The sequence below is a fragment of the Heptranchias perlo genome, chromosome 10, assembly GCF_035084215.1.
Source record: "Heptranchias perlo isolate sHepPer1 chromosome 10, sHepPer1.hap1, whole genome shotgun sequence".
Taxonomy (NCBI): domain Eukaryota; kingdom Metazoa; phylum Chordata; class Chondrichthyes; order Hexanchiformes; family Hexanchidae; genus Heptranchias; species Heptranchias perlo.
In genome coordinates this window covers 46,224,605-46,251,951 of record NC_090334.1, presented here as the reverse complement: position 1 = coordinate 46,251,951, position 27,347 = coordinate 46,224,605, and the positions used below count along the sequence as shown (strand labels likewise).

The 27,347-nt window shown below is 41.8% G+C and overlaps 1 protein-coding gene across 1 annotated transcript in view; it reads right to left on the bottom strand.

The window, feature by feature from the left end:
• Positions 1 to 623: 623 nt before the first annotated feature.
• Positions 624 to 27,347, bottom strand: part of txndc16 (thioredoxin domain containing 16) — a 124,475-nt gene continuing 97,751 nt past the window's right edge. The window contains exons 16-19 of the mRNA XM_067991622.1: positions 18,948 to 19,086; positions 15,914 to 16,080; positions 13,393 to 13,583; positions 624 to 1,530 (exon numbers count right to left, since the gene is read on the bottom strand). Coding sequence (XP_067847723.1) covers positions 1,241 to 1,530; positions 13,393 to 13,583; positions 15,914 to 16,080; positions 18,948 to 19,086 — 787 coding nt within the window. The 3' untranslated portion in view covers positions 624 to 1,240. The remainder of the gene's footprint in view (positions 1,531 to 13,392; positions 13,584 to 15,913; positions 16,081 to 18,947; positions 19,087 to 27,347) is intronic.

The window sequence follows — 27,347 nt, the reverse complement described above, 5'->3', positions numbered from 1 at the left end:
TGACTCATGAAAAAATAATCATATCATATGTGCTATGATTGGTTGCTAATATTTTCATTACTGGTAATGAAATCGCATTTGTAAAAATCACCCATTTCAAAACTACACGTTGCCCCCAATTTCAATGTGTTGTAAATCACAATGAAAATATGGGATTTTTCTGGGTTTTTGAAAAATGAGGAAAATATATAAAAGTGTATTTTAAGTCACATATCTATCAATAAGCCATCTCCTGATATGCAACTTGCATTGATGAAATCCATGAATTTTCATGAACCAATTTTGCTGTGTTTTTCTGCATTTGCCTTAAATCGAAATACTGTATTCACAACTGAAATGTGTCAGGTCAAAGCAAGGTAGAAATCAAATAATTAATGAAGTATTGTCATATTATAACTACAATTATTTGGTGTAACTGGCTAGGCACTTTTAAAGCCAATGCTCTTCCTTATTTGCAATCGAATTTCCAACAAGGTAAAATGAGTAGTTTCAGACGAAGCCATCCTCAGCCTTGATAAGGACCATACAGAAATAATAGCATAAGATAAAGCCAACTAATAGTGTAGTTGAGATGAAAAAATTCTTGTGACAAAAAAAATAAAATATTTTTGTAGAAAAGTATCTTTGTTTCATCCATCATGGTTTTATTGAATTGTTAAAAAAAATTGTTGATTTTGTATTAAAACACATTTTCCCTTTGTTGCTATTGCGGTTTGTAAAATCACTGGCTTATGAAATACAAACCAGATATCTATGCAATAATTTTTATCATCGGTGTTTAGCAAAGGACTATTTACACGCAAAGTAATTTGTATTGCTGTTTAAAAGTACATACACAACCTCAAATTATAACTAAATGTAAGTAGTTTATTAAAAATGCAAGAAGTGTTTTTAGTTACCGTTACACACCCAATGAATTTCTAATTTTAAACCAAGGAACAAAATGAATATATATGTTACAAAGGAATAACAATCTTTTGACATCAAGGAATTTACATTATTTCCAATGGAAATTGGCTGGTTGTTGTTTGCCCGATTCATGCAGAAAATGTTAAGCTGCATCACAGGATTACATCATGTGTTCAGTTCCTGTTGTGAAATCAGCTTCTGACGATAATTTGCATCCTTTGCCGATAAAGGCCAAATAACATCCAGGTACAAATTCGGTTATGCCTCAGCCATTAAAATCAGTGAAGCCTGACAACACTCAGATACTCACTTGCTGAACTCTGCTTTCTTATCATAGCTCATTATGAAGCTCATGCTGCACCTTCTTTTCCTTATCTGGGGGCTTGAGAGTTGTCCCATGCAAATACACTCTTTCAGATTCTGCAAATGGTTCTCTGTGATCCTCTTCATCATTACTCTCACTCATCTGTTCATTCTCATCTTCCTTCTCCTTAAAGGTATCTTCTCGTTTTACAGAATTGGGTGTCCTCTGCTTTGCAAATCCAGGACGTACGATATCCATGATGGCCAGAAAGTCATAAGTAGTTTGTGGGGGTTTCCACTCTTTAACTTGCAGGAGATCTGTGAAAGCAAATTTTAAAAAAAGTCAGCATTTGACATTTGAAACACGTACAGAGACAAGCTGGATCCTGTCAATAATCATACATTTAAAGTTGTACTCTTCTGTTTGCAACTCAATTTTTTCTTCTGATCCTGGAATGTGATCTCTGCAACACAATAAAGAATTGCCACAGAAATAAAGTGCTTGGTGGGTTCAGTTCAAGACTTTCCATGGGAATAATAATTACAAAAAGATGGTGGTGACTTAATACCTTAACCACAGAGATACATTTTATTGGATTAGCACAGTTACTGTTAATCTACACAGTAAGTGTTAATTGACTAACAATTAAAAATCTTCTATCACATGACTGTACCAGTCCACAGACCAGGACTGATAAATTTAGTTCTGAGAAATGGCACTGGTAGTGTAACTGGTCCGATGATTGATGGGCAGCAAGAAGCCTCTAAGTTTAAAACTGTATATTGTTATTATGTAAAAGCAGTTAGGGAGGTAGACAGTAATGTTAACAACAGTGAATTTAATAAAATCACTTATCCCCAGATCACATCGCTCTAGTTGTAAGCATATTAGAGATTGGCAAAATTCCTGTTGGTAGTAACCTTTGCTCCCAGAAATAACACAAGTCTTTTCTGGTAACAGACACTATTTGGTCCACATCCACCTTAGCTGATTTACAGTATGCCATCGTTATGTATGACTGTTTACAGATTACTATACAGAACCAATCTTAATCAAATTTGAAAAACAGATCTTATTCAGTTCCCAACTACCCAACAACCCATAATTTAGAATGTTGATAGAATTCTTGACATCTGCAATACTCAGCTGCCAGAAAAACCTCCCATACAAAACAGCCAACTGTTCAAACATTCCGCACCAAATGAATAAAAACTGAAAAACAAAACATAAGGCCAATGATGTGAAACTGTGAGACAAAAGCCTAATCGCAAAGCATAAGATAGACTTAAAAAAATGAATCGCTGAAAAAAATTAGTGTAAAGTGATATATCTCTCCAGCAGATACGTAAGTAAATACAAAACTTCAACTATTTTACACATCTCGAGAGGATTTTCCTCGAGTTGGGTCAGTAACTCGGGTGGAAAAATTCAAAATCCTGTCATCCTTGCATTTGTGTCGATAAATTGGGTGGGTGAATTTAAAATCCTTGTCCTTTTTAACGTCTGAACCCTCATCCAGCACTCCACCCAGCCCATACTCTTCAGTCCTTTAACACAGCCTCCGATGCATCTCCCAATCACTCCACTATTTGTGGTAGAACCTCAGCCCTACTCTCTAGAGCTGTCCATCACAAACTTCCCCCTTGCTACTATTCTACCTGCCTTTATAAGAATCTTTCTGCAATCTCTCCAACCTCTTCTACTACTGCTTGGCCCTGGAGGAGGGATCCAGAGGTCCAAGGTCCGAGGCGCAGGGTAAGAAACAAAGTGGCTGAGGCTGAAACTCCAAGGCTGCAGGGAACGGGTGAGAGATGGCCAATAACAGGCAGAGAGAGGCTGATTGAACCAGAGGCAGAGAAAGGCAAGAACAGTGGGTGGGAGAGGGTGACGATGGTGAGTGCGGACTGCCATGGTAGAGGCAGTGGCAGGAACAGTGGGCAGGAGTGCTGCAGAAAAAAATAATAATTTAATCTTTTTTAAATTCTGAAGTGAAATTAAAAACTTATCTGGATGGTTTGAAGTGTCACTTAGGTTCATGACTGGGAGGACTCAATGGTAGGTGGACAACATTGCCACCTACCATGGAGACCAAGTAATGCAGGACTCATGAAATCAATAGAAAAACAACAGAAAAATGAGATAGAAAAGTGTGTTGGACATGGTGTGACAGAAATAGTGTGAAACAAGTGTTACTGTGATAAAAAAAAGTGACAGGAAGTAAGTGTTGTACACAGGAAGATTTTCAATATATAATGAGCAGATCTCCAGTGATGCTACTCAGTGACTTGGAGGAACAGGAGTAGGCCATTCAGCCCCTCGTGCCTGTTCCGGCATTCAATGAGATCATGGTTGATCTGTATCCCAACTCTATTTACCCGGCTTGAAATAAATAAAGAGAAACTTTTCCCATTGGTGGAAGGGTCGAGAACCAGAGGCCACAGATTTAATGTGACATGAGGGTACGGTAACATAGTAGTTATGTTACTGGACTAGTAATCCAGAGACCTGGACTAATAATCCGGAGTCATAAGTTCAAATCCCGCCACAGCAGCTGGGGAATTTAAATTCAATTAATTTAATTAAATTTAATTAATTAAATAAAAATCTGGAATTAAAATACTAGTATCAGTAATGGTGGCCATGAAACTACCACTAATGTCCTTCAAGGAAGGAAACCTGCCGTCCTTACCCGGTCTGGCCTGTATGTGACTCCAGACCCACAGCAATGTGGTTGATTCTTAATTGCCCTCGGAAATGGCCTAGCAAGCCACTCAGTTGTACAATCTCGCTTTAAAAAAAAGTCACAAGAAGAATAAAACCGGAAGGGCCACCCGGCATCGGACCACTAGGCACCGGACACGACAAAGGCAAACCAAGCCCAGTCGACCCTGCAAAGTCCTCCTCACGAACATCTGGGGACTGGTGCCAAAATTGGGACAGCTGTCCCACATACTAGTCAAACAACAGCCTGACATAGCCATGCTCACAGAATCAAACCTTTCAGCCAATGTCCCAGAATCTTCCATCACCATCCCTGAGTATGACCTGTCCCATCGACAGGACAGACCAACCAGAGGTGGTGGTACAGTGATATACAGTCAGGAGGGAGTGGCCCTGGGAGTTTTCAACATTGACTCTGGACCCCATGAAATCTCATGGCATCAGGTCAAACATGGGCAAGGAAACCTCCTGCTCATTACCACCTACCGCCCTCCCTCAGCTAATGAACCAGTCCTCCTTCATGTTGAACACCACTTGGAGGGTAGCAAGGGCACAGAATGTACTCTTCAATGTCCATCACCAAGAGTGGCTCGGTAGCACCACTACTGACCGAGCTGGCCGAGTCCTAAAGGACATAGCTACTAGACTGGGCCTGCGGCAGGTGGCGAGCAAACCAACACGAGGGAAAAACTTACTTGACCTCGTCCTCACCAATCTACCTGTCGCAAATGCATCTGTCCATGACAGTACTGGTAGGAGTGACCACCGCACAGTCCTCGTGGAGACGAAGTCCCGTCTTCGCACTGAGGACACCATCCAACGTGTTGTGTGACACTACCACCGTGCTAAATGGGTTAGATTCAGAACAGATCTAGCAGCTCAAAACTGGGCATCCATGAGGTGCTGTGGGCCAGCAGCAGCAGCAAAATTGTATTCCAACACAACCTGTAACCTCATGGCCCGGCATATTCCTCACTCGACCATTACCAACAAGCCAGGGGATCAACCCTGGCTCAATGAGGAGTGTAGAAGAGCATGCCAGGAGCAGCACCAGGCGTACCTAAAAATGAGGTGCTAACCTGGTGAACCTACAACTCAGGACTACATGCGTGCTAAACAGCGGAAGCAACATGCTATAGACAGAGCTAAGCGATTCCACAACCAACGGATCAGATCAAAGCTCTGCAGTCCTGCCACATCCAGTCATGAATGGTGGTGGACAATTAACGGAAGGAGGAGGCTCTGTAAACATCCCCATCCTCAATGATGGCAGTGTCCAGCACGTGAGTGCAAAAGACAAGGCTGAAGCATTTGCAACCATCTTCAGCCAGAAGTGCCGAGTGGATGATCCATCTCGGCCGCCTCCCGATATCCCCACCATCACAGAAGCCAGTCTTCAGCCAATTCGATTCACTCCACGTGATATCAAGAAACAGTTGAGTGCACTGGACACAGCAAAGGCTATGGGCCCCGACAACATCCCGGCTGTAGTGCTGAAGACTTGTGCTCCAGAACTAGCTGCGCCTCCAGACAAGCTGTTCCAGTACAGCTACAACACTGGCATCTACACAACAATGGGCAAAATTGCCCAGATATGTCCTGTCCACAAAAAGCAGGACAAATCCAATCCAGCAAATTACCGTCCCATCAGTCTACTCTCAATCATCAGCAAAGTGATGGAAGGTGTTGTCGACAGTGCTATCAAGCGGCACTTACTCACCAATAACCTGCTCACCGATGCTCAGTTTGGGTTCCGCCAGGGCCACTCGGCTCCAGACCTCATTACAGCCTTGGTCCAAACATGGACAAAAGAGCTGAATTCCAGAGATGAGGTGAGAGTGACTGCCCTTGACATCAAGGCAGCATTTGACCGAGTGTGGCACCAAGGAGCCCTAGTAAAATTGAAATCAATGGGAATCAGGGGGAAAACTCTCCAGTGGCTGGAGTCATAACTAGCACAAAGGAAGATGGTAGTGGTTGCTGGAGGCCAATTTGCTCAGCCCCAGGACATTGCTGCTCATCGCTGAGTTCCACAGGGCAATGTCGTAGGCCCAACCATCTTCAGCTGCTTCATCAACGACCTTCCCTCCATCATAAGGTCAGAAATGGGGATGTTCGTTGATGATTGCACAGTGTTCAGTTCCATTCGCAACCCCTCAGAGAATGAAGCAGTCCGAGCCCGCATGCAGCAAGACCTGGACAACATCCAGGCTTGGGCTCATAAGAGGCAAGTAACATTCACGCCAGACAAGTGCCAGGCAATGACCATCTCCAACAAGAGAGTGTCTAACCACCTCCCCTTGACATTCAACGGCATTACCATCGCCGAATCCCCACCATCAACATCCTGGGGGTCACCATTGACCAGAAACTTAACTGGACCAGCCATATAAACACTGTGGCTACAAGAGCAGGTCAGAGGCTGGGTATTCTGCGGCGAGTGACTCACCTCCTGACTCCATAAAGCCTTTCCACCATCTACAAGGCACAAGTCAGGAGTGTGATGGAATACTCTCCACTTGCCTGGATGAGTGCAGCTCCAACAACACTCAAGAAGCTCGACACCATCCAGGACAAAGCAGCCCGCTTGATTGGCACCCCATCCACCACCCTAAACATTCACTCCCTTCACCACCGGTGCACAGTGGCTGCAGTGTGTACCATCCACAGGATGCACTCCAGCAACTCGCCAAGGCTTCTTTGACAGCACCTCCCAAACCCGCGACCTCTACCACCTAGAAGGACAAGAGCAGCAGGCACATGGGAACAACACCACCTGCACGTTTCCCCTCCAAGTCACACACCATCCCGACTTGGAAATATATCGCCATTCCTTCATCGTCGCTGGGTCAAAATCCTGGAACTCCCTTCCTAACAGCACTGTGGGAGAACCTTCACCACACGGACTGCAGCGGTTCAAGAAGGTGGCTGACCACCACTTTCTCAAGGGCAATTAGGGATGGGCAATAAATGCCGGCCTCGCCAGCGACGTGCACATCCCATGAACAAATTTTTAAAAATGAGGAAAAATGTTTTCAGGCAGCAAGTGGTTATGATCTGGAATGCGCTGCCTGAAAGGGTGGTGGAAGCAGATTTAGCAGTGGCTTTCAAAAAGGAATTGGATAAATACTTGAAGGGAAAAAATTTGCAGGGCTGTGGGGAAAAAGCGGAGGAATGGGACTAGCTGGATTGCTCTTGCAGGGAGCTGGCGTGGGCTCAATAGGCCAAATGGCCTCATTCTGTACTGTAACCATTCTATGATTCAATGACTCCATATCCCTTAATACCATTGGTAGGAAAAATCTATCAATCTCAGATTTAAAATTATTAATTGAGCTGGCAGCTATTGCTTTTTGTGGGAGAGTGTTCCACACTTCTACCACCCTTTGCGTGAAGAAGTGTTTCCTAACTTCTCTCCTGAATGGCCTGGCTCTGATTTTAAGGTGATGTTCCTTTGTCCTTGACTCCCCCATCTGTTTTAGAACAATAGCGATGTTATAATCAATGTATGAGGGGTAAACTGTGACAGAAAGCAAGTCTGATGTTTACAGGGAATGCATGCTATACACAAGACTTTTAATATGTCAATCGGAGTGAAGTTGTATTATACCTCTTCAGATGATCATTAAAAAAAATTGTTTATTAATTTCTCTTTAGTGTGCTTTTGTTGCAGTTTCCCAAGTGTATCCCTAGGTAGCTGGCCCTAAAGTCCTCCAGTTCAATTAGAGTGACAAATGCCATGATAAGCCCACTGCATCCATCACCATCCCATAGATAGCCTGTGAAACTGGGCATGGCTGCATGTGGCTGGGAACATGCAGCATTCCTCCATCTGTCTATTTTGGAAATGTATTTTACATTAGTTCTGTATTAGACAGAAAGTCACCAACAATGTGTGTTATATTAGTGGCTGTGCTATATAATTTACGAAGGATAACATTGTTTCATTGCCTCCATTTACAGTACCAGCTGCCAAATACAATCTTGAGCAACAAGGGCTGATTTTATAATCCTGGAGAAAGTGCCACCAGGATCACTTTGAGCAACCCAATGCACAATCTGGTAGTCTAGGGAATATGTTGCTTAAGCTGAAAGCAAGAAATTCAGTGAGGCAGCAGCTCTTAAACAGAAACACAGAGGGGAACATGCTGTCCTTCCATCCCCAGCCCCCAGGAAATGGGGGGAGGGGGGGGGGCGACAGAGGTGCACAGTTATCAGGATATAGTGGACCATATCCCTCAGCAGCATTCCACTCCACCTGCTCAGATCCACTGAAAAATAAATGGGATGGGGCTGGAAAATCTAGGCTTTGGAGTGTAAGGCCATCCAAGATAGTTGTCCAATCTGTCTTGATAGAGATGGCAGGAAGAGTGAATGCAGGCTCCTATAGGGCGGGAGATCCTATTGAGAACTTTGATGGCACAACAGGGTTTTTACCCATGCAGAACCCAGGTTATCATTTAAGAAAGTGCCTTAAGCTAGTCTGATGCTACAGTAAGCATCTATATAGCACCTTAATCTTAGAATAAGGGGCTGCTCCTTCAAAACTGAGATGAGGGGAAACTTCTTCACTCAGAGGGTGGTAGGTCTGTGGAATTTGCTGCCCCAGGAAGCTACATCATTGAATAAATTCAAAGCAGAAATAGACAGTTTCCTAGAAGTGAAGGGAATTAGGGGTTACGGGGAGCGGGCAGGAAATTGGACATGAATTTAGATTTGAGGTTAGGATCAGATCAGCCATGATCTTATTAAATGGCGGAGCAGGCTCGAAGGGCCGATTGGCCTACTCCTGCTCCTATTTCTTAGGTTATGTTCTTATGTTCTTCTCACATTGCTCAGAAATTTCTCAAAACACTTCATATAAAATAAATTACTTGAAAGTGCAGTGACTTGTAGGCAAACATGGCAGCCATTTTACACCATCTTGGCCAGGACATCATCTTCGAATAGTGCTGTGGGATCTTTAATGTCTACCTGAACTGCTGGAACAGACAAACAGGGCCCCAGTTTAATACGTCTGACAGTGCAGTATTTCTTCAGTGCTGTGCTAGAGTGTCAGCCAAGATAATGTACTGAAGTACTAGAGTGGGGCTTGAACCCCACTCATTCTGGCCCAGACTGACAATGCTAAACTGAAGGAAGCATTCCTGTATCCAGACAGGGTGGAAGAAATTCCAATTGACAGAATGGGCAAAAGGAAGCTGAATATTGAATCATCACTGATAGGATGCTGACACAAAGAGCTGAGCAACAGGCAAGGGATCTAACCAGCAAAGAACCTAAAATTATTAGCTCCTTTTAAAGGGAAACTAATGATTTTTATTATTTCTATGGCTTAAAGGCCAAGACTGGATAAAATAAATTGACCCAACATGGATTAGCAACCTAGTGGTCCTCTTCTGAACCTTTTCCAGGACTTCTATATCCTCTAACATGAGAGGGGACTAAAACTGGACATAATACTATAGATATGGCCTGACCACGGCATTATATAAAGAAAGGATTGTGTTCCTAGTTTTTTCATCCGAACACCCTATTCGCTTTCACAGTAACCTGTCATGGACCTTCAGTGACACATGTACTATAACCTCCAGGTCCTTCTCCCACTCAGCAGTCTTGAGCACACAACCCTGCACGCTTGGAGCTGCTCCAAACCAAGTGCATCACGCTACATTTATTTATATTAAAGGACACCTGGCAGATCTCACAAGGGGAATGGAATATAAAAGTAGAGATGTTTTGCTACAGTTGTACAGGGCATTGGTGAAACCATATCTAGGATACTGTATGCAGTTTTGGTCTCCTTATTTAAGAAAGGACATAATTACTTTAGAGGCAGTTCAGAGAAGGTTCACTCGACTGATTCCTGGGATGAGGGGGTTATCTTATGAAGAAAGGTTGGACAAGTTGGGCCTGTATACACTGGAGTTTAGAAGAATGAGAGGTGATCTTATTGAAACATATAAGATCCTGAGAGGACTTGAAGGGGTAGATGCTGAGAGGATGTTTCCCCTTGTGGGAGAGACTAGAACTAGGGGATACAGTTTAAAAATAAGGGGTCTCCCATTTAAGACGGAGATAAAGAGAAATTTTTTCTCTGAGAGTCGTGAGTCTGTGGAACTCCCTTCCCCAGAGTGCGGTGGAGGCAGGGTCATTGAATATTTTTAAGGCTGAGTTAGATAGATTCCTGATTAACAAGGGAGTCAAAGGTTATAGTAGGTAGACGGGAAAGTAGGGTTGAGGTCACAATCTGATCAGCCATGATCTTATCAAATGGCAGAGCAGGCTCGAGGGGCCGAATGGCCTACTCTTGCTCTTAATTCATATGTTCGTATACAGGCCCATTCCCCCACTGCATCTAGATCCACTCAAAATCTATTTTCTTTTTCTAAGGTCTTTACACGTGAACATATCTTAGTGTCTTCTGCGAGCATGCAGCTAGCTCTCCTGGTGCCTTCATCTAGATTATTGATAAAGATGGTGAAGAGTAACCTGAACCCTGCAGGACTTCATTAGTGACTGGCCCCTATGCAGAACCTCTAGCATTAACAACTACTTTCTGTTTATGGGAATGCAACCAGTTCCTTAACCAAACCCCAAATCTGCACATGGCACATTCTGTATCATATGTTTTATGAAAAGGCTGCAGAATGAAGAAATTTTTCCTCATCTTGGTCAAAATGGCCGACCTCTTATCTTGAGACTATGGCCCCTAGTTCTAGACTTTCCAGCCAGGGGAAATAGCCTCTCAGCATCTACCCTGTCAAGCCCTCTAAGAATTCTATACGTTTCAAAGAGGTCACCTCTCATTCTTCTAAACTCCAGAGAATATAGGCCCATTCTACTCAACCACTCCTCATCGGACAACCTTTTCATCTCAGGAATCAATCTAGTGAACCTTCATTGCTTCCCCTCGCAGACAAGTACATCCTTCTTTAGGTAAGGAGACCAAAACTGTACACAGTACTCCAGGTGTGGTCTCACCAGAGCCCTATATAATAACAGCAAGACCTCCTTACTCTTATACTCCAACCCCCTTGCAATAAAGGCTAACACGATTTGCCTTCCTAATTGCTATTTGAATCTGAAAATTTGCATTTCAGCAATTGTGACTTGGAGGTACTTGTTGATGGCTTCCTTCAGATGCACTGCTTTTGGCTGGGGATTGGGATCCCTCTTTCTTAGAAAGGACAAGATTTGGCAGATGTATTTGCAAATATCAGTCTGTTGAATGTACAAATAAAATATAAGAATAAAATGAGAATATGTAGACAAACTAGTAACTAATCCTAATGAGGTAGGTAAGTTTTATTTGGCAGGTGTATTGTGTCAGTCTGTTGAGCTTATGAATGAAATACCATAAGAATGGAAGACTGGAATGTGCAGATGAGCTAGTAACCAATGAGGTTAAAAATTTCCAGAAGCTCCTGGAGGTGACCTCACGTTGCTGAATTACATGAAATGGTTGCATTGAGACAAAGTCAAAACTGTTTTGCATCGACATAAATTGAGCAGTGTAACTAGCCTATTAGTTGCTAGTGGTTTTTCAAGACTCACAAGCACCAGTAGTTTAAGGCATGTGAAAGAATGCCTGTGACTCAGCTGTCAATATGAAATTCCAGTTATTCTATGGTCTCAGATCCTTGCAAATAAATGCCCTGCTAATATAATTCAAGAATTTGGTACAGAGATGCCAACTATTGAATTACAATATCGAGCCAACATTGATCCACACACTTTTTGGCTGGACAGTCCATTTTTTGAGTTATGTTTTTTTTTAATGTAAATCTGGCAGCAAAAGTCCAGTGTCAGCTTGGCTCAGTTGGTTGCACTCTCACTTCAGTCAGAGGTTGGGGTTTCAAGCCCCACAGCCTTGAACGCGTAATCTAGGCTGACACTTCATTGCAGCACTGAGGGAGCATGGCATCATCGGAGGAGCCGTCTTTCAGATGAAACGATAAACTAACCCCTGCCTACCTTAGTGGCATTATTGGAAAAGAGCAAGGAGTTCTCCTGGCTCCTGGGCAGAATTCCTCCCTCAATCAGCAAAAGCAAATGATCTGGTTATTCATTTGCTGGCTGTGGGGCCTTGCTGTTTTGCGAATTGGCTGCCACGTTCCTACATAACAACCGCATAGGTACTTAAAAAAGCAAATTATTGCTTGCAAAGCACTCTGGCATGTGATGTAAATCTGAGTTCTTTTTTCCTAGGTTTTTATTCAGCTTTCAGCATGTTTTTCCCAGTCTGGTATTGCGGCATTTACAGTAAAATGTCAAAATTGACCTGTTAACTTTCCATGGTTGCAAAACCATCAGGGCCTTGAAATGAAGTTCAGCATCACCAGCACAGTGTCAGTCAAACTAACAACATCAAGGTAAGTATAACACATGACAGGCACTGCCTCTAAATAAATATAACTAGAGTGAAAATTAATAATAAATACAAAACATGATATGGTGCAACTACCAATTCTTAATAAATAGACCTTACAGCAAAATAAATATAAATAAAGCAAGATTCCAAATAAATAACCCAATTGTAACTAAGAAACCTTCCCGTTCTCCTCCGAATCACACACCATCCTGATGTCGACAAATATTGTCGTTTGTTCAGTGTCGCTGGTTCAACATCCTGGAATTCCCTAACACCATTGTGGGAGCACTATAGTCACCGTCTCAGGACAACTAGGGAAGGACAAGAATTGTGGCCTTGCCAGCAAGTCCCCATTACAAATTTTAAAAAATCTGTAGAGCAGCATCCTGGTGTAAGTGCTGGGACACGCCCACCAGGAACCTCTGATACTGACCTCGCCAGAATATGTGGTGTCGAGGGAGGTTCCCTAATTAAAACATCAATAGCAAGCACCTGCGCCACCAGGAATGCATCTTGGGTGCTCACGAGGTAACGGAAGCCAAGAATCCCAGCGTAGGCTGCTGGCAGAGTGGGGGAAAATATTAGTCCTCTCCTCCGTAAATATTCTGTAAGTGCTCCGTGGCCCCCTTTATAAAGGGGCCAAAAAAAATTCAAAAATATTTGAAATCTTTGTAGGTCCAGGCCAAGCCCATAAAATGGGCCCCACTTGCCAGGAGGCCACTATGTCTTGTTTACTAGGCATGCTAAAACTCAGTGGATTCCCAGGCCGGGAATGAGGGAACATCTAGACTGGGAGTTCCCTCCGCCCAGCCACACACCCTTTGTTGCAGGTGACCTTGTTTCAGGATGGGAAGGCTTTGGGCCCCGCAAAAACTGGCAAGAATTGGCAACGCCCAGCATATCCATGTCCTGGCCTCATGTCTGGCTCTTCCCTCGCATTCCTCTCCCCCCGAGTTACAGCTAGAATGAATTGGCGAGGCTGCGGATTTTCGTTCACCTGGTAACCATTATGCTTGTATTGGAAAGAGAGACTGCAGATACAGTTGTTTACATTTAACTGTTGGGAAACATTGATTTTACTTACTGCTGGGATCTTCCTGTCCTGTCTGCACCTTCTTTAACCAGGGTAGCACACCCTCTCTTGATATAAGCTGCCCTTCTGGAAATGCAAACACCTGGCTCCCAGGATTGATTTGCACTAAGACAAGTACTGGCAGCTGTGGGAGGTAATTCAAATATACTTGAAGAATCTCTTCTCCGACATGAGTGTTTCGCCTTAGTGGTAAAGAACAAAGAGGGGAAAAAATTGACCAATAAAATAACTAAACCACAGGACTAGGAAAGAATTAGATTTGATTTATGCTATTAATATTGAATAATGTTTGTTGCACATTTAAAAGAAACCACTGCTTTTCATTTAAGAGAGTGATGAAAAGATTTGAAATTATAATTCACATATGGATAGGAAAAGTGTTTCAAGTTATAAAGGAGACCTACAATACTGTAAGAGTTCTCAACAAGTCACACAAGTAAAAACAAATTAGATCAATAAGTGGTTCCTTCAAAATTTAGCAGCTCAACTTTCTACTGAATTAAGTCGGAAAGAAAAATATGCAAGTTGCAGCATGACAATGGTGCACCAATACAGCGGAATATCACAGTCAAAGTGCAGAAAATTTGATTCACTGGCAAAGATACCAGTAAAGCTTAGAGTTACTTTCTAGGCACATATCCAAACAAGAAAGCAGCTTTACGGTTATAGGGTTTTCAGTAGGGTTAGAAAAAAAAACTATAAAAACTTGTTTGAGCATAGTTTTGTTCTCATCTACTTATTAAAGTATTGTATGGACAAAGCATACTTCACAATATGTGACAAGGTTTGATAGGCAATAGTCAGACCCGATAAATAAGTTTCAACTTTTATTATAGATGATCTTATCAGGGTAAATAAAGGCGATATGTTTGTACTGCAGTAACTGATTATCAACCATGGATAAGCGCTCAGTGTAGTAACATCATTTAACAAGAACATGTTTATGATCTTGCAACACAGTGACCAGAGCAATTCTTACCCCCATTTGTAATTTAGTGTAGCCCTCTTGTCATATTTATAGTAGCAAAGGTTATCCGCATTCAAAGCCATGCCTCCTTTTCTACTATAAATGACTCAGGTTCAATTATCAAATATCTGAATTGAAATTCGGGTCAACAAAACCTATCTGATGATATGTAAATCAGAGTATCAGACATGAGACCTATCAACTGTTTAGAATGGTGTTATTTCCAAAATACTTCCAAAAAGCAGGTAATATCATAAAATTTTTAAGACAATGCATCAGAAAAACTATTCAATGCTTTGTAATCTTTTACAAAAATGAGAAAATGACAAAACAAACAAAATCTGTTTGCAATGATAATTTTTCTTGTAGTGGAATAGTTCATGCTACAACTGATAAGAGAACTATAGATGATACGGTGAAGGGGCTAACTTATTGAAGAGAAAGGAAATCCTTAAATTGAAGGAACAGGCATCCTTCTGCTTTTCCCGATTGAATTAATTAACTATGATATGAAGATAATAACTAAAGGATTTTCATTTATGCTGTGCACTCATTAACAAAACAGTTTTTAGAACACATTTCTACATGACATTATTTCCCCAGAACAATCACTCAGAACTCAATTCAGATTTTATCAACAATTTCACACATGGATTCTCCAAATGAGGCCGTAGTGATCAAATTGAATAAATGCTTTCTCCTGAGCTCATTTTCACCACAATTGCCACTGGGCATTTTATCCTTACTGCCTGTGCCCACATTTAACAGGAAATGGATAAAGAAAGACTTTAGGGAAGGCTCATAAAAATTGCTGTGAACCTAAATTTAGAAATAATGATGTTTCAGTGGCTTAATATTGCCACCAATGTCAACTGATGAAATAGGGAGTTTCCCAATTTTCTGCCAAGGAATAAAGGAGGTATCACAGAGGTATTGAATGAGTTGTACAATATTGTCTTGGGTCAAGATATTGCTGTTTCAACTCAAGTAAGGAAAATTGCAATAGACTGGAATCATGGCACAGTACAATGTTGGAGAGAAGGCTTCTCATGCAGTGGAACTGACTGCAGTGTGGCTAATGCTGATGTAAAAAGATCTGAAAAGGTTACCAGTGGAGGTGTGTGCGTGCGTGCGCATGCTGCTTGGATAGGCTACATGGTACGTGCAGTATAATAAACTAAGAATGCATTTTGATTACAACACATATCTTTTATTACATTATTCTAAGATGTGAAGTTGGTCTTTTTTGGCCTATTGCAATAGTGGTACTGTACCTCTATAAATCTGTGAAAAAAATTGTCTTTCAAGCAGGATTACACTAATTTGCATTGACAGTAAAAAGTGCCTCGTCAGTTAATGAAAGTATTTTCATAACTCGTCAGAACAGGCACTAACATTCTACTCCCACTGTCACTAGCCATTACTATATCAGTTAACTTTTTTGTGTAAATATCCATTTTAGTTTATCATAAAAAGAGACTTAGCAGTCATACCAACTCCATGTGCTGAATCTGTTAGATTACTGCCAAAGAAATTGTGACTCACAGGTCGATCCAGCACGTGGTATAAACCTGGACACTTCTTAACCTGGTAAATTCTGCAAGCTCTTCTTTAGCTTTCAAGGTCTTGGTGTCATCATTATCAATAAACAGAATGAGTAATGGTTTCAGAGGATGGAAGTAGGAAGGGAGATTTTCCACTGTGACTTCAGGCTAATAAAAAATAGGAAGAAAATGTTTGTATATTCAGTTACCAAGAAATGGTGACAGTGTCAAAAAGCATTTCAAAAGTATAATACAGCTGTCTATGACATGAAATGATTTTATTTCATTTTACTTTTTAGTTTTCAAATTGGTTTTCCATTGGCAATGATGAAAAATGTTCTATATATTCAAATTTAAATGGCAACACCAGAGCACAAATAAGAAACCCAATGAAACGTGTAAATTTATTACACATTCAACGGGTTTGATTTTAACTCCTCCGCTCGGCGGAAATGGGGCAATAGCAGACTTAAAATGGAGGTGGTAGACTTACCACCCCGTTCCCACTCCACTGCCATTTTCCTGGGGCCTTCTGCTGGGTAACGTACATAGGGCTCTGACGCTATTTTAACTGCCTACTAGGCGGAGCGTGCGCCATGGATGCTCCATCCAGTAAAACCTGGCGGTACAACAGAATAGGGCTGGAAAGATAGGTGCTAAAATTATTTTTGTGGGACCAGAAGGAGCAGGAGTACTCCTCCAGGCTCCATAAGAATAATGTGGGCCGCTGCAGCTTTGGTCTCCCACCACCCCCACCGCTCCAATTTTCCCACCAGGTCATCGCCACGAAGCAGATCCTGAAATAATGGTTTGCAGCCTGAATCGATCTGTACAGTATGCCTCCAAACATGTTAGAAGATTGTGGTAGTCTGCTGTGTGCTGCACAACATTACAAAGAATAGCGGCATTTCCTTCTGTGTCATACTACAGATCGAGCTGGAACCAAACGAAGATGATCAACAGCAAACAGCTGGAGATAATAGTGGACATAAAAACACAGCAAACCTTGACCACTGATTTCTTTGCTCGCTTATTTATATGCCCCATATTGTACAGCACAACCGAGATGCAACAAGATACAGTACACCTTTACTTTCCACATTTATTTGCTCCATAATCTGACCTAATAGTCACAATTTCATGCAATGCTTCTCAAAATGTACCTTGTATATAAGAAAAACATAAGATAATGTTCAAACCCTACAGCATGCTTCCTGATGGCTGAAGCTATCTATTCATAGAAACATAGAAAATAGGAGCAGGAGCAGGAGTAGGCCATTCGGCCCTTCGAACCTGCTCCACCATTCAAAATGATCATGGCTGATCCTCTATCTCAATACCATATTCCTGCTCTCTCCCCATACCTCTTGATGCCTTTTGTGTCTAGAAATCTATCTAGCTCCTTCTTAAATATATTCAGTGACTTGGCCTCCACAGCCTTCTGTGGTTGAGAATTCCACATGTTCACCATCCCCTGAGTTCCTAACCACAGTCTCATTAGATGTCTGACAAAACTGCCATACTCAGGTAGCACCTAAACAGTTTTATTCCTTGTAAGCTGCAATAAAGCAGAAAGTCTAACTATGAAGGCACATTTGATGCAGTGTGGCAATGAGGTCCGGATATGGCCATGTGAAAATAAGGAGAGCTTACAACATTTCAGTGATCCATATTCTGTTTATTGTGCAATGTTGGTAGTCTTTAAAATATTTATCATAATGATCCACTGTGTCTCCCTTTTGTTCTAGATGTAAAAGTGGCATGTGGTCTACCTCATAATGTACTCAAAATGATTGTCCTACAGTGGAAGAGGCAGATGTTGTGGCGTCCTGGGAAGTTTGTTATTAAGTATCTTGGATCAAGAGAGAACACCACCTCCAGATGATAAGCTCCTCCAGGTACATCTTAAGTGTTGGTCACTACACTGATGATTTGCATGGCATCTGAATACTGTGCACGCACTTGTGCAGAGGCAAAATATGGCATCACAGTACCACGCATACAAGATGCTGATAATACAAGTTAGCCTGCATTCCTCCACTGGAGACCAAGCTCCTACAAACGCCCCTGATCTCACCTTTGGCCTTCCATGAGGTCTATGAAATCCTATCTCAAGGTGTTATGCTGTCCTAATGAATGAAGCAGAATCTGAGAACCAGGGATCTCTACAACTGAATTACTGCTAATGTTCCTGAAACTTTCTGCCACTGAGCTAGACATGTGACTAATGGCATAGTCCAGAGTACTTAACACTGAAAAAGTGTCATAAAATTGATGGCAGAATGCATTGCAGAGTCCTGCTCCATTACAGCGCACACAAGCTCCTCCACACTACCCTGAACTCCTTGAAGCCTACAGGTCACGGAGAGTCAATACTGCACTGAGGAGTCAGCCTAGGTTATGCGCTCAAGTGCTGGAGTGTGGCTTGAACCCACAACCTTCTGGCTCAGAAGCGAGAGTGCTACCACTGAGACAAGGCTGACACTTGTGCATTGTTGAAGATGCCTTCTCTCAGATAGTTTATTAAACTGAGGCCCTGTCTGTCTGCTCAAGCAGACATTAGAGATCCCATTGCATTATTTCAGAGAAGGGCTGGGAGTTCTCTTTGTGCCTTGACATTCCTCCCTAAACCAATACCACCAGAACAATTTATCTGGTTATTCATTCATTTGCTGTTTGTGGGGCCTTGTTGTGTGCACATTGGGTGTTCTGTTTGCCTACATAACAGTGACTACAGTGATTGTAAAGCACTTTGAGATATCCTGAGGATGTGATAAGGCACTACATAAATACAATTACTTTTTTTTCTTTACCCACAACCTTTTGATTTAAAACCGAGAATGTACCAAACTGACACTTCAATTTAATGATGAATTTAAATTATAAATCAAGAGTTAATGATTCACTAATATCACAATATTTAATGAGAACATGGGTGTATAGCTCACAAATATTTGGAACATTAGTAATGAGGAGACTATCAGAAGTTATGTTAATCTGTTTAAATGTTAACATTTAGCATTAAAATTACTTACAAACTTCTCCAACATGGCAGTCTTGACTGCAGATACAATGTCTTCAGTGCTAGATTTTTCAAGGTGAATACCTTCTATGCGAGACTCTTCATGCCTAACAAAAACTAGAGCTGGTAGAGTCACACCAAACTTCTGGGAGCTGAATGGAAAATGCAACATTTGAAATAATAAATTAAGACAATAAACAATTTGTTAAATACACGCAGAAAATGGAAAAAAAATTCGGGAGGTCTATTTTAGCATCAAAAATAAAATTAAATAAGATCTTCCTGAAAGAATTCACATTGCAGTTTGTATTTACCAGTAACAGGTGCATTTATACAATACTAAACATTTTCAGAATTTATGCATATGTATTGCAGAAATCATACAGCCATACAGGAACACTTTACTGTAAACTATAGAACAGAAGTATGTTTTTTGACATCGTTTCGAGCGAATACATAAAACCATTCTGTGTGGAGCTTGTGACACTCTAAGCAAATCGTTGGCCATAATTTCAGCCCAAAAGTTTCAGAATAATCACATAACTTTGTATTTTTGTTCTAAACGTGAGCTGCTTCTTAAGAAGTGCAGGCTGCATAATAAACTATCTACTTTGCATTTGAAAGAGTTATTTGCAGATTGTAGCACAATGTACCGTGGCACCAGAGCAATAGTAACACAGGTTCATCGCACCAAGAGCTAGATTGCCCTCCACGGTCCCGCTCCAATAGAGCAATGAGAAAATGGGGTGACGAGCTCCACCACTCCCTCCCTGACTCAACCTGGACTTTCCTCTGTGCGACCTTGCTGGGACAGCTGCTGGCTGCCCTTTCCCCACCTGCCACATACAAATGCTGCCAGAGAAGCAGGGCCTGATTTCCTAGAAGATTTTAACATCGTCTCATGCTCTGACTGCTGTTCCCCAGGACCGCCCGATGAAAGGTGATATTAGCCCCGGGGGTAGGAAATATCATCGAGATATGTAAAGTAATAAAAGTGAAGTAAACCCAGAATATTATTTCAAAGTTAATCAGTCTATTAGGATTAGAGAGCATAAATTTAAATTAGTGAAAAGTAAATTTAAAGCAAATATCAGGAAAAACTTATATACTCAGTGATAAATATTTGGAATAATTTTTCAGGCTGGGTAGTAGAGACAAAAACATTATGGGGAAAGAAATTGGATAAGGGCCATTTCTGGGCGTGGGGAACGTGATGCGCTATTACCCCGTGCCCAATGACCCCTCCGCAGGCAAGACGCAAGTTTTGGCCGGCCTGAGTACTAACCTGCAATCAGTGTTCCATTCCAGGCCTTGCATGTGGAATCAATTCAATTCGCACTTTCCACCAGCGGGGGAGGCCAATCTCTTAAAGGGAGGATATTTCTCCGAAATCTCTTAAAGATAGCTGGTACCTGTTATTTGCTGAAAATAACAGTCTACTGTCTGCACAGAGTCTGAACGGAGATCAGACATCACACACGTAAAACACAGATGCAGGTCCCATTCCTATGTTTAAACACTGATGCGTTATGTTAAAACATTGAATAAAGGTTGCACACTACTAAATCCCACATCCTCCAATCTGCACGCCAGACCTCACCAATCTGCCGATCTGAGTTGTACCAGGCCTGCGAGAGTGCATGCACCGAGGTTCTCTGCTGATGCACTAGAGACCTTGGTACAAGAGGTGGACAGAAGGAGGGACATCCTATATCCGCAGAGGGGGGAGGAGGCAAGAGGCCCTCCAGACATAGATCCAAAAGGCAGTGGGAGACAAAGTCAATGCCAGGCGCACAGCATCATGAACGTGGATGAAGTGCAGGAAGAAGTTCAATGCTTTGACATGAGTGGTCAAGGCGAGTGAGGTCAACTGTCAAGTGGCGTCTCCTACCAACTGCACCATGCACTACACCCCCCATCACCCACATACCAACAAACTCTTTCCATCAGTACTCAACTCTTCCAACCAGATGCTTCCGCTCACCCTTACACATTACCACTGTTGCAAGCCGCCTACCCACAATTCACAGGCCACATACACTGGCAGCTATTCAACCATGACAGGCACATCACCCAGACACACGTCCTGCTTTCTTGCAGGAGAAGGTGGCGCATATCAGGAGGCAGCAAGTGACAGTGGCATTTAGCCCCTCAAGCCCGTTCCGCCATTCAATGAGATCATGCTGGACCTGTGACCTAACTCCATATAACCACCAAGGGTGTTCCAAACTTCACCCGCCCTTTGCGTGTAGATGCATTTCCTGACTTCACTCCTGCACGTCCTGGCTCTAAATGTTAGGCTATGTCCCCTAGTCCTAATATTCAAATATAGGAGACCTCCAAAAACAGTTACAAATGTCTCAGCAGCCAGAGGTAATAATCCAGCCACTAACCTGTAAATCCTGCATGGTCCCTTTAAATAGCGCCGGTGGGGGGTCCTCCGGGCACTATAAGACACCTTCAGATGGTCAGGGTTAAGACTGTGCGTTGAGTTGAGCATTAAGTCCCAAAATGATGTCTATCACTTTAAATCAGCGTTGCACACTGATTGAAGTCATTTTCTCCCTACTTTACATGCTTTCAGCATTCTATACTCCTATACCAAGATGTAAACAATTTTACAACACCAAGTTATAGTCCAGCAATTTTATTTTAAATTCACAAGCTTTCGGAGGCTTCCTCCTTCGTCAGGTGAACGATGTGAAAACCTATACCAAGATGGCATCCGGCACACATCATCCTGGAAACATATGTGCGCAGCCAAGACACCATCTTGGGTGTCGGAGAAGCCGATTAGCGCCGAAACAACGGGCGTTATACGGCCCAATTTAGCGCCCTATAGGTCATCAAAATGTAGTTGGATACTAAACTGGGGGAGTTAAGGTGATAGCAGGATGAGCTACAAATGGCCTTTATTGTTCCTGATTTTTCTTAAGTCTCCTTAGAAGGATTTGACCAACATAGTTTCCATTTTTTTGTCTTCAATGTTTATTAAGTAAAAAAGTTAATAAAGTACCAGCAATAATTCAAGACGAACCCAAAAATCTACGTCAGAACTTGTTTTGATTCTTCTAATCCTTTATCCATTAACCACCAAATTATGACTCAAATATATGCTAAAGTATCTCTACGCTGGATTGATGACATTCCTCAGATTAAAAGCTAAAAATATTGCCCAAACTGATCAAAGGGCACCAACTAAACTACAGAATAACATCACCTCATTGTAATAGTCATCATTTGAAGACCAAGTTTTCTTACTCATAAGCTTTTATGGTAATGTTCAGTCTGTAATTTATTTTAGTGCTTACTACGGTGTAGTGTATTTTGTTTGTCTTAAAATTTTTGGACAATTTTTGTGTGTGAAAGTAAATTATATTAAAAAAATTAACTTGATAATTTCCTTCCATCTCCTCCGCTCCTGAAGGTCTCAACTCCCTGCTGGGGTATGGCTCCATGGCTACCAGGTAGTACAATAGTACAAACAGTTGTTCAAGAACAAGTGAAAGGGAAAAGCGTAGAGCAGCGGAAAGAAAGTGTACTTTAGGCACGACAGATAAAATAAAAACTAGAAGGCGTAAGGCGATTAACCGAGCATCAAAGCTGAAGGCCAGGCTAGGGTGTGTGGCCCAACTAAGAGTGCTATATACAAATGCACGGAGTATAAGGAATAAATTAAATGAACTACAGGTTCAAATTCAAATTGGAGGGTATGACATGATAGCTATTACTGAGACATGGCTGCAGGATGGTCAGGATTGTGAACTAAATATACCGGGTTATAAGGTCTACAGGAGAGATGGAAGAGGGGGAGGAGATTAATGATTAGAGATGAAATCACTTCAATGATAAAGGAGGATATAACGAGAGGTAAGCAGCCAACAGAGACCTTATGGGTTGAAATGAGAAATAGGAAAGGATCTAAGACTATAGTGGGAATTGTGTATAGGACCCCTGGCAGCAGCTCTGAAGTGCTAGATTGTATAAATGCAGAGATTAGACAAGCGTGTAAGAAAGTCATAGTGCTCTTAATGGGGGTCTTTAACCTTCACATAGATTGGGAAAAGCAGACTAGCAACTGTCAGAAAGGTAGTGAATTTCTTGAGTGTGTCCGGGATAGTTTTCTACAGCAATATGTCCTAGAGGCAACAAGGGGGCAAGCCATACTAGATTTAGTAATGAGTAATGAACCAGATTTAGTTAACAGCTTAACTCTGCGTGAACATCTATCCAATAGTGATCATAACATGATAGAGTTCAATGTGGTGTTTGAAAGGGAAAAAAGTGAATCAGCTGCCAAGATTCTAGACTTGGGCAAGACCGACTTCAATGGGATGAGACAGAGACTGTCCACAGTAAACTGGGCAAATCTGTTAATGGGTAAAACGACTGATGATCAGTGGGAAATGTTTAAAGAAACATTTAACGTGATACGGAATCGGTTTATACCCCTGAGGGGCAAGAAGTCTACTTGCCAAAAAAACAGCCATGGACATCTAAAGAGGTAAGGGACAGTATAAAACATAAGGAAAGGGCATACAAAAGGGCAAAAAATGGCACAGATCCTGACGAATGGGAAAGATACAAAGATCAACAAAGGGTCACAAAACAGATAGTAAGGGCTACAAAAAGAGAGTATGAAAAAAAACTCGCAAGGGATATCAAAACCAATACGAAGAACTTTTATAGTTACATTAAGAAAAAGAGGGTGGTCAGGAGCAGTGTTGGCCCCTTAAAAACTGAAAGTGGGGATATTGTCATTGACAATGGGGAAATGGCGGACATGTTGAACGATTACTTTGCGTCAGTATTTACAGTCGAAAAAGAGGATAGCATGCCGGAAATCCCAAGAAAACTTATATTGAATCGGGGACAGGGACTCGATAAAATTAAAATAAGTGAAGCAACAGTAATGAAGAAAATAATAGCACTAAAGAGTGACAAATCCCCAGGACCAGATGGTTTCCATCCCAGGGTTTTAAAGGAAGTAGGTGAGCACATTGCGGATGCCCTAACTATAATCTTTCAAAGTTCTCTAGATTCAGGAACTGTCCCTCTAGATTGGAAAATTGCACATGTCACTCCGCTTTTTAAGAAAGGAGAGAGAGGGAAACCAGGGAATTATAGACCAGTTAGCCTAACATCTGTTGTGGGGAAAATGCCAGAGTCTATAATTAAGGATAGGGTGACTGAACACCTCGAGAATTTTCAGTTAATCAGAGAGTGCCAGCATGGATTTGTGAAAGGTAGGTCGTGCCTGACAAACCTGATTGAATTTTTTGAAGAGGTGACTAAAGTAGTGGACAGGGGAATGTCAATGGATGTTATTTATATGGACTTCCAGAAGGCATTTGATAAGGTCCCACATAAGAGACTGTTAGCTAAGGTAGAAGCCCATGGAATCGAGGGAAAAGTACGGACTTGGTTAGGAAGTTGGCTGAGCGAAAGGCGACAGAGAGTAGGGATAATGGGAAGGTACTCACATTGGCAGGATGTGACTAGTGGAGTCCCGCAGGGATCTGTCTTGGGGCCTCAATTATTCACAATATTTATTAACGACTTAGATGAAGGCATAGAAAGTCTCATATCTAAGTTTGCCGATGACACAAAGATTGGTGGCATTGTAAGCAGTGTAGATGAAAACATAAAATTACAAAGCGATATTGATAGATTATGTGAATGGGCAAAACTGTGGCAAATGGAATTCAATGTAGACAAATGTGAGGTCATCCACGTTGGATCAAAAAAGGATAGAACAGGGTACTGTCTAAATGGTAAAAAGTTAAAAACAGTGGATGTCCAAAGGGACTTAGGGGTTCAGGTACATCGATCAGTGAAGTGTCATGAACAGGTGCAGAAACTAATCAATAAGGCAAATGGAATGCTGGCCTTTATATCTAGAGGACGAGAGTACAAGGGGGCAGAAGTTATGCTGCAGCTATACAAAACCCTGGTTAGACCGCACCTGGAGTACTGTGAGCAGTTCTGGGCACCGCACCTTCGGAAGGACATATTGGCCTTGGAGGGAGTGCAGCGTAGGTTTACTAGAATGATACCCGGACTTCAAGGGTTAAGTTACGAGGAGAGATTACACAAATTGGGGTTGTATTCTCTGGAGTTTAGAAGGTTAAGGGGTGATCTGATCGAAGTTTATAAGATATTAAAGGGGAATGGATAGGGTGGATAGAGAGAAACTATTTCCGCTGGTTGGGGATTCTAGGAGTAGGGGGCACAGTCTAAAAATTAGAGCCAGACCTTTCAGGAGCGAGATTAGAAAACATTTTTACACACAAAGGGTGGTAGAAGTTTGGAACTCTCTTCCGCAAACGGCAATCGATACTAGCTCAATTGCTAAATTTAAATGTGAGATAGATAGCTTTTTGGCAAAGGTATTAAGGGATATGGGCCAAAGGCAGGTATATGGAGTTAGATCACAGATCAGCCATGATCTTATCAAATGGCGGAGCAGGCACGAGGGGCTGAATGGCCTACTCCTGTTCCTATGTTCCTAGGTGCTCTCCAGTATTTTGATTATTCAATTACAATCCAGAATAGTGTGTGCCAACAAGCTATTTGATCATAGGAAGCATCACAGCCAAGCCCAATCCTCTCCTCTGCTGATTATATGCATATGCGTATTTCCAGTAAGGGTCATTGTATAGTGATTACGAGCCGGAGCCCCGGCCAATTATCCTCCCTAGCCAAGGGATGCTCAAGCCAATTGTCGCAACTCTACTGCCAGTATGGCTGAGGTCAGTTAACTCAACACAAACTATGGACTGAATTCTGGATCTTCCTGGCCTGTATAGCTCAAATATTCAGTAGATAAACTCATTAATCCAGCAAGAGAGCTCAGCATTTTATTTCACATATAGAAGAACAAAAAAAAACTCAAGATAAAAAGGCCATTCAGTGAACCGAAGCTTATCCCTTTTGGTACCCTTACTCTCCCATTGTATCCAACTTCATTTTGAACAACTTCAATATTTTTGTCTCTACAACTTTGATCCTTCCATTATCGGTTTTAGATTCACTTTTCATTCATTTCCATCCTCTACTCTTACTTTCAAGTAATAATCTGGATTTACTTTATCTATTCCATTTAATACAGCATATACTTCAATGAGGTTCCGCCTCCCCTTTAGTCGCTTAAGCTTAAACTTTTCTAATCTTTCTTCAAAGCTCACACCTACTACAGTTGGGGTCAATTTTATTGCTTTCATCTGTAACCTTTCCAGTGCATGCATATTGTCTTTATTTTGTGTTGACTAAAATTGAACACAATACTCTCTAAATGTGATCTGACAGTATACCGTAGAGCCCTAGCATAACTTTTCTAACACTGCTGTTCAGAATTTTTTTTGTGTCAGCTTGACTTAGTTGGTAGCACTCTGATGAAGTCACCATGCAGCTTTGGCACAAGGAACAAGTGTGTGCAAATGGGCATGTGGGATCCCATGCTTGATGGTCTCCACAAGAGATATGTACAATGATACCAGCAAACTTATTTCTCATTTACTGCCAAATGCCAGGGACCTGGGTGACTGCATGAATTCAGTCAACAACCTCCTTTGATGCAGTTGGCACCTATGCTTTTACTGGAGGGTGGCCTTCAGCCCAGATATACTCTCCCTCCAATGGTACACCTCCTGTAGCAGGACTTCCAACTCTTGAGCATAAAGGGATTTGATTGGGTAGATACAGAGAAACTATTTCCTCTGGTGGGGAATCCAGAACAAGGGGACACATTCTTAAACTTAGAGCTAGGCCATTTAGGAGTAAAGGCAGGAAGCAGTTTTTCACACAAGGGTTGTGAATATCTGGAACTCTCTCTACAGATGGTGGTTAACATATCAAGCCAACTGCCAGCCAAGTCAATATCAGCAAATTTTTTAAAAATGGATAGATATTTAGCAGAGAAAGAAATTGAGGTGTACAAGGATATGGGTGGTGTACGCCTCTTTTCGAACTTTTGAATCAGCAAGATGAATTGAAATGATCTTTTGCAGTCCTCTACAGTGCCTTGTTCCTAAGTAATCAACTAATCAAAACAAAGCAAGAACAAAAAAAAATTCAGTCCATGAAGCTCAGTCCCTCTATAGAACGTGTACAAGTTACACTATCATGGGCTCTACCCAACTCAATTGCCTGGGAAAGACAATCGACCACTGGGTAAAGCCCCCAACAAGATAAAACTCAGTGAAATTTCTCCCTGCCCCCCCCAAAGCTAATCAACAAAACTTGACCAGTAGCATTCCTGTCAGGCAGTACAGGAACCAATATGTTCCATTAAGAATGTTATAATCTATCTTTATTCTTATCCTTTTAACATCAATCTTATTCTTGGACTGATATTTATCCAGTTGTTTTTAAGAGGAATTATTTTGATGAAGTCACGTATCAACTACCTAGG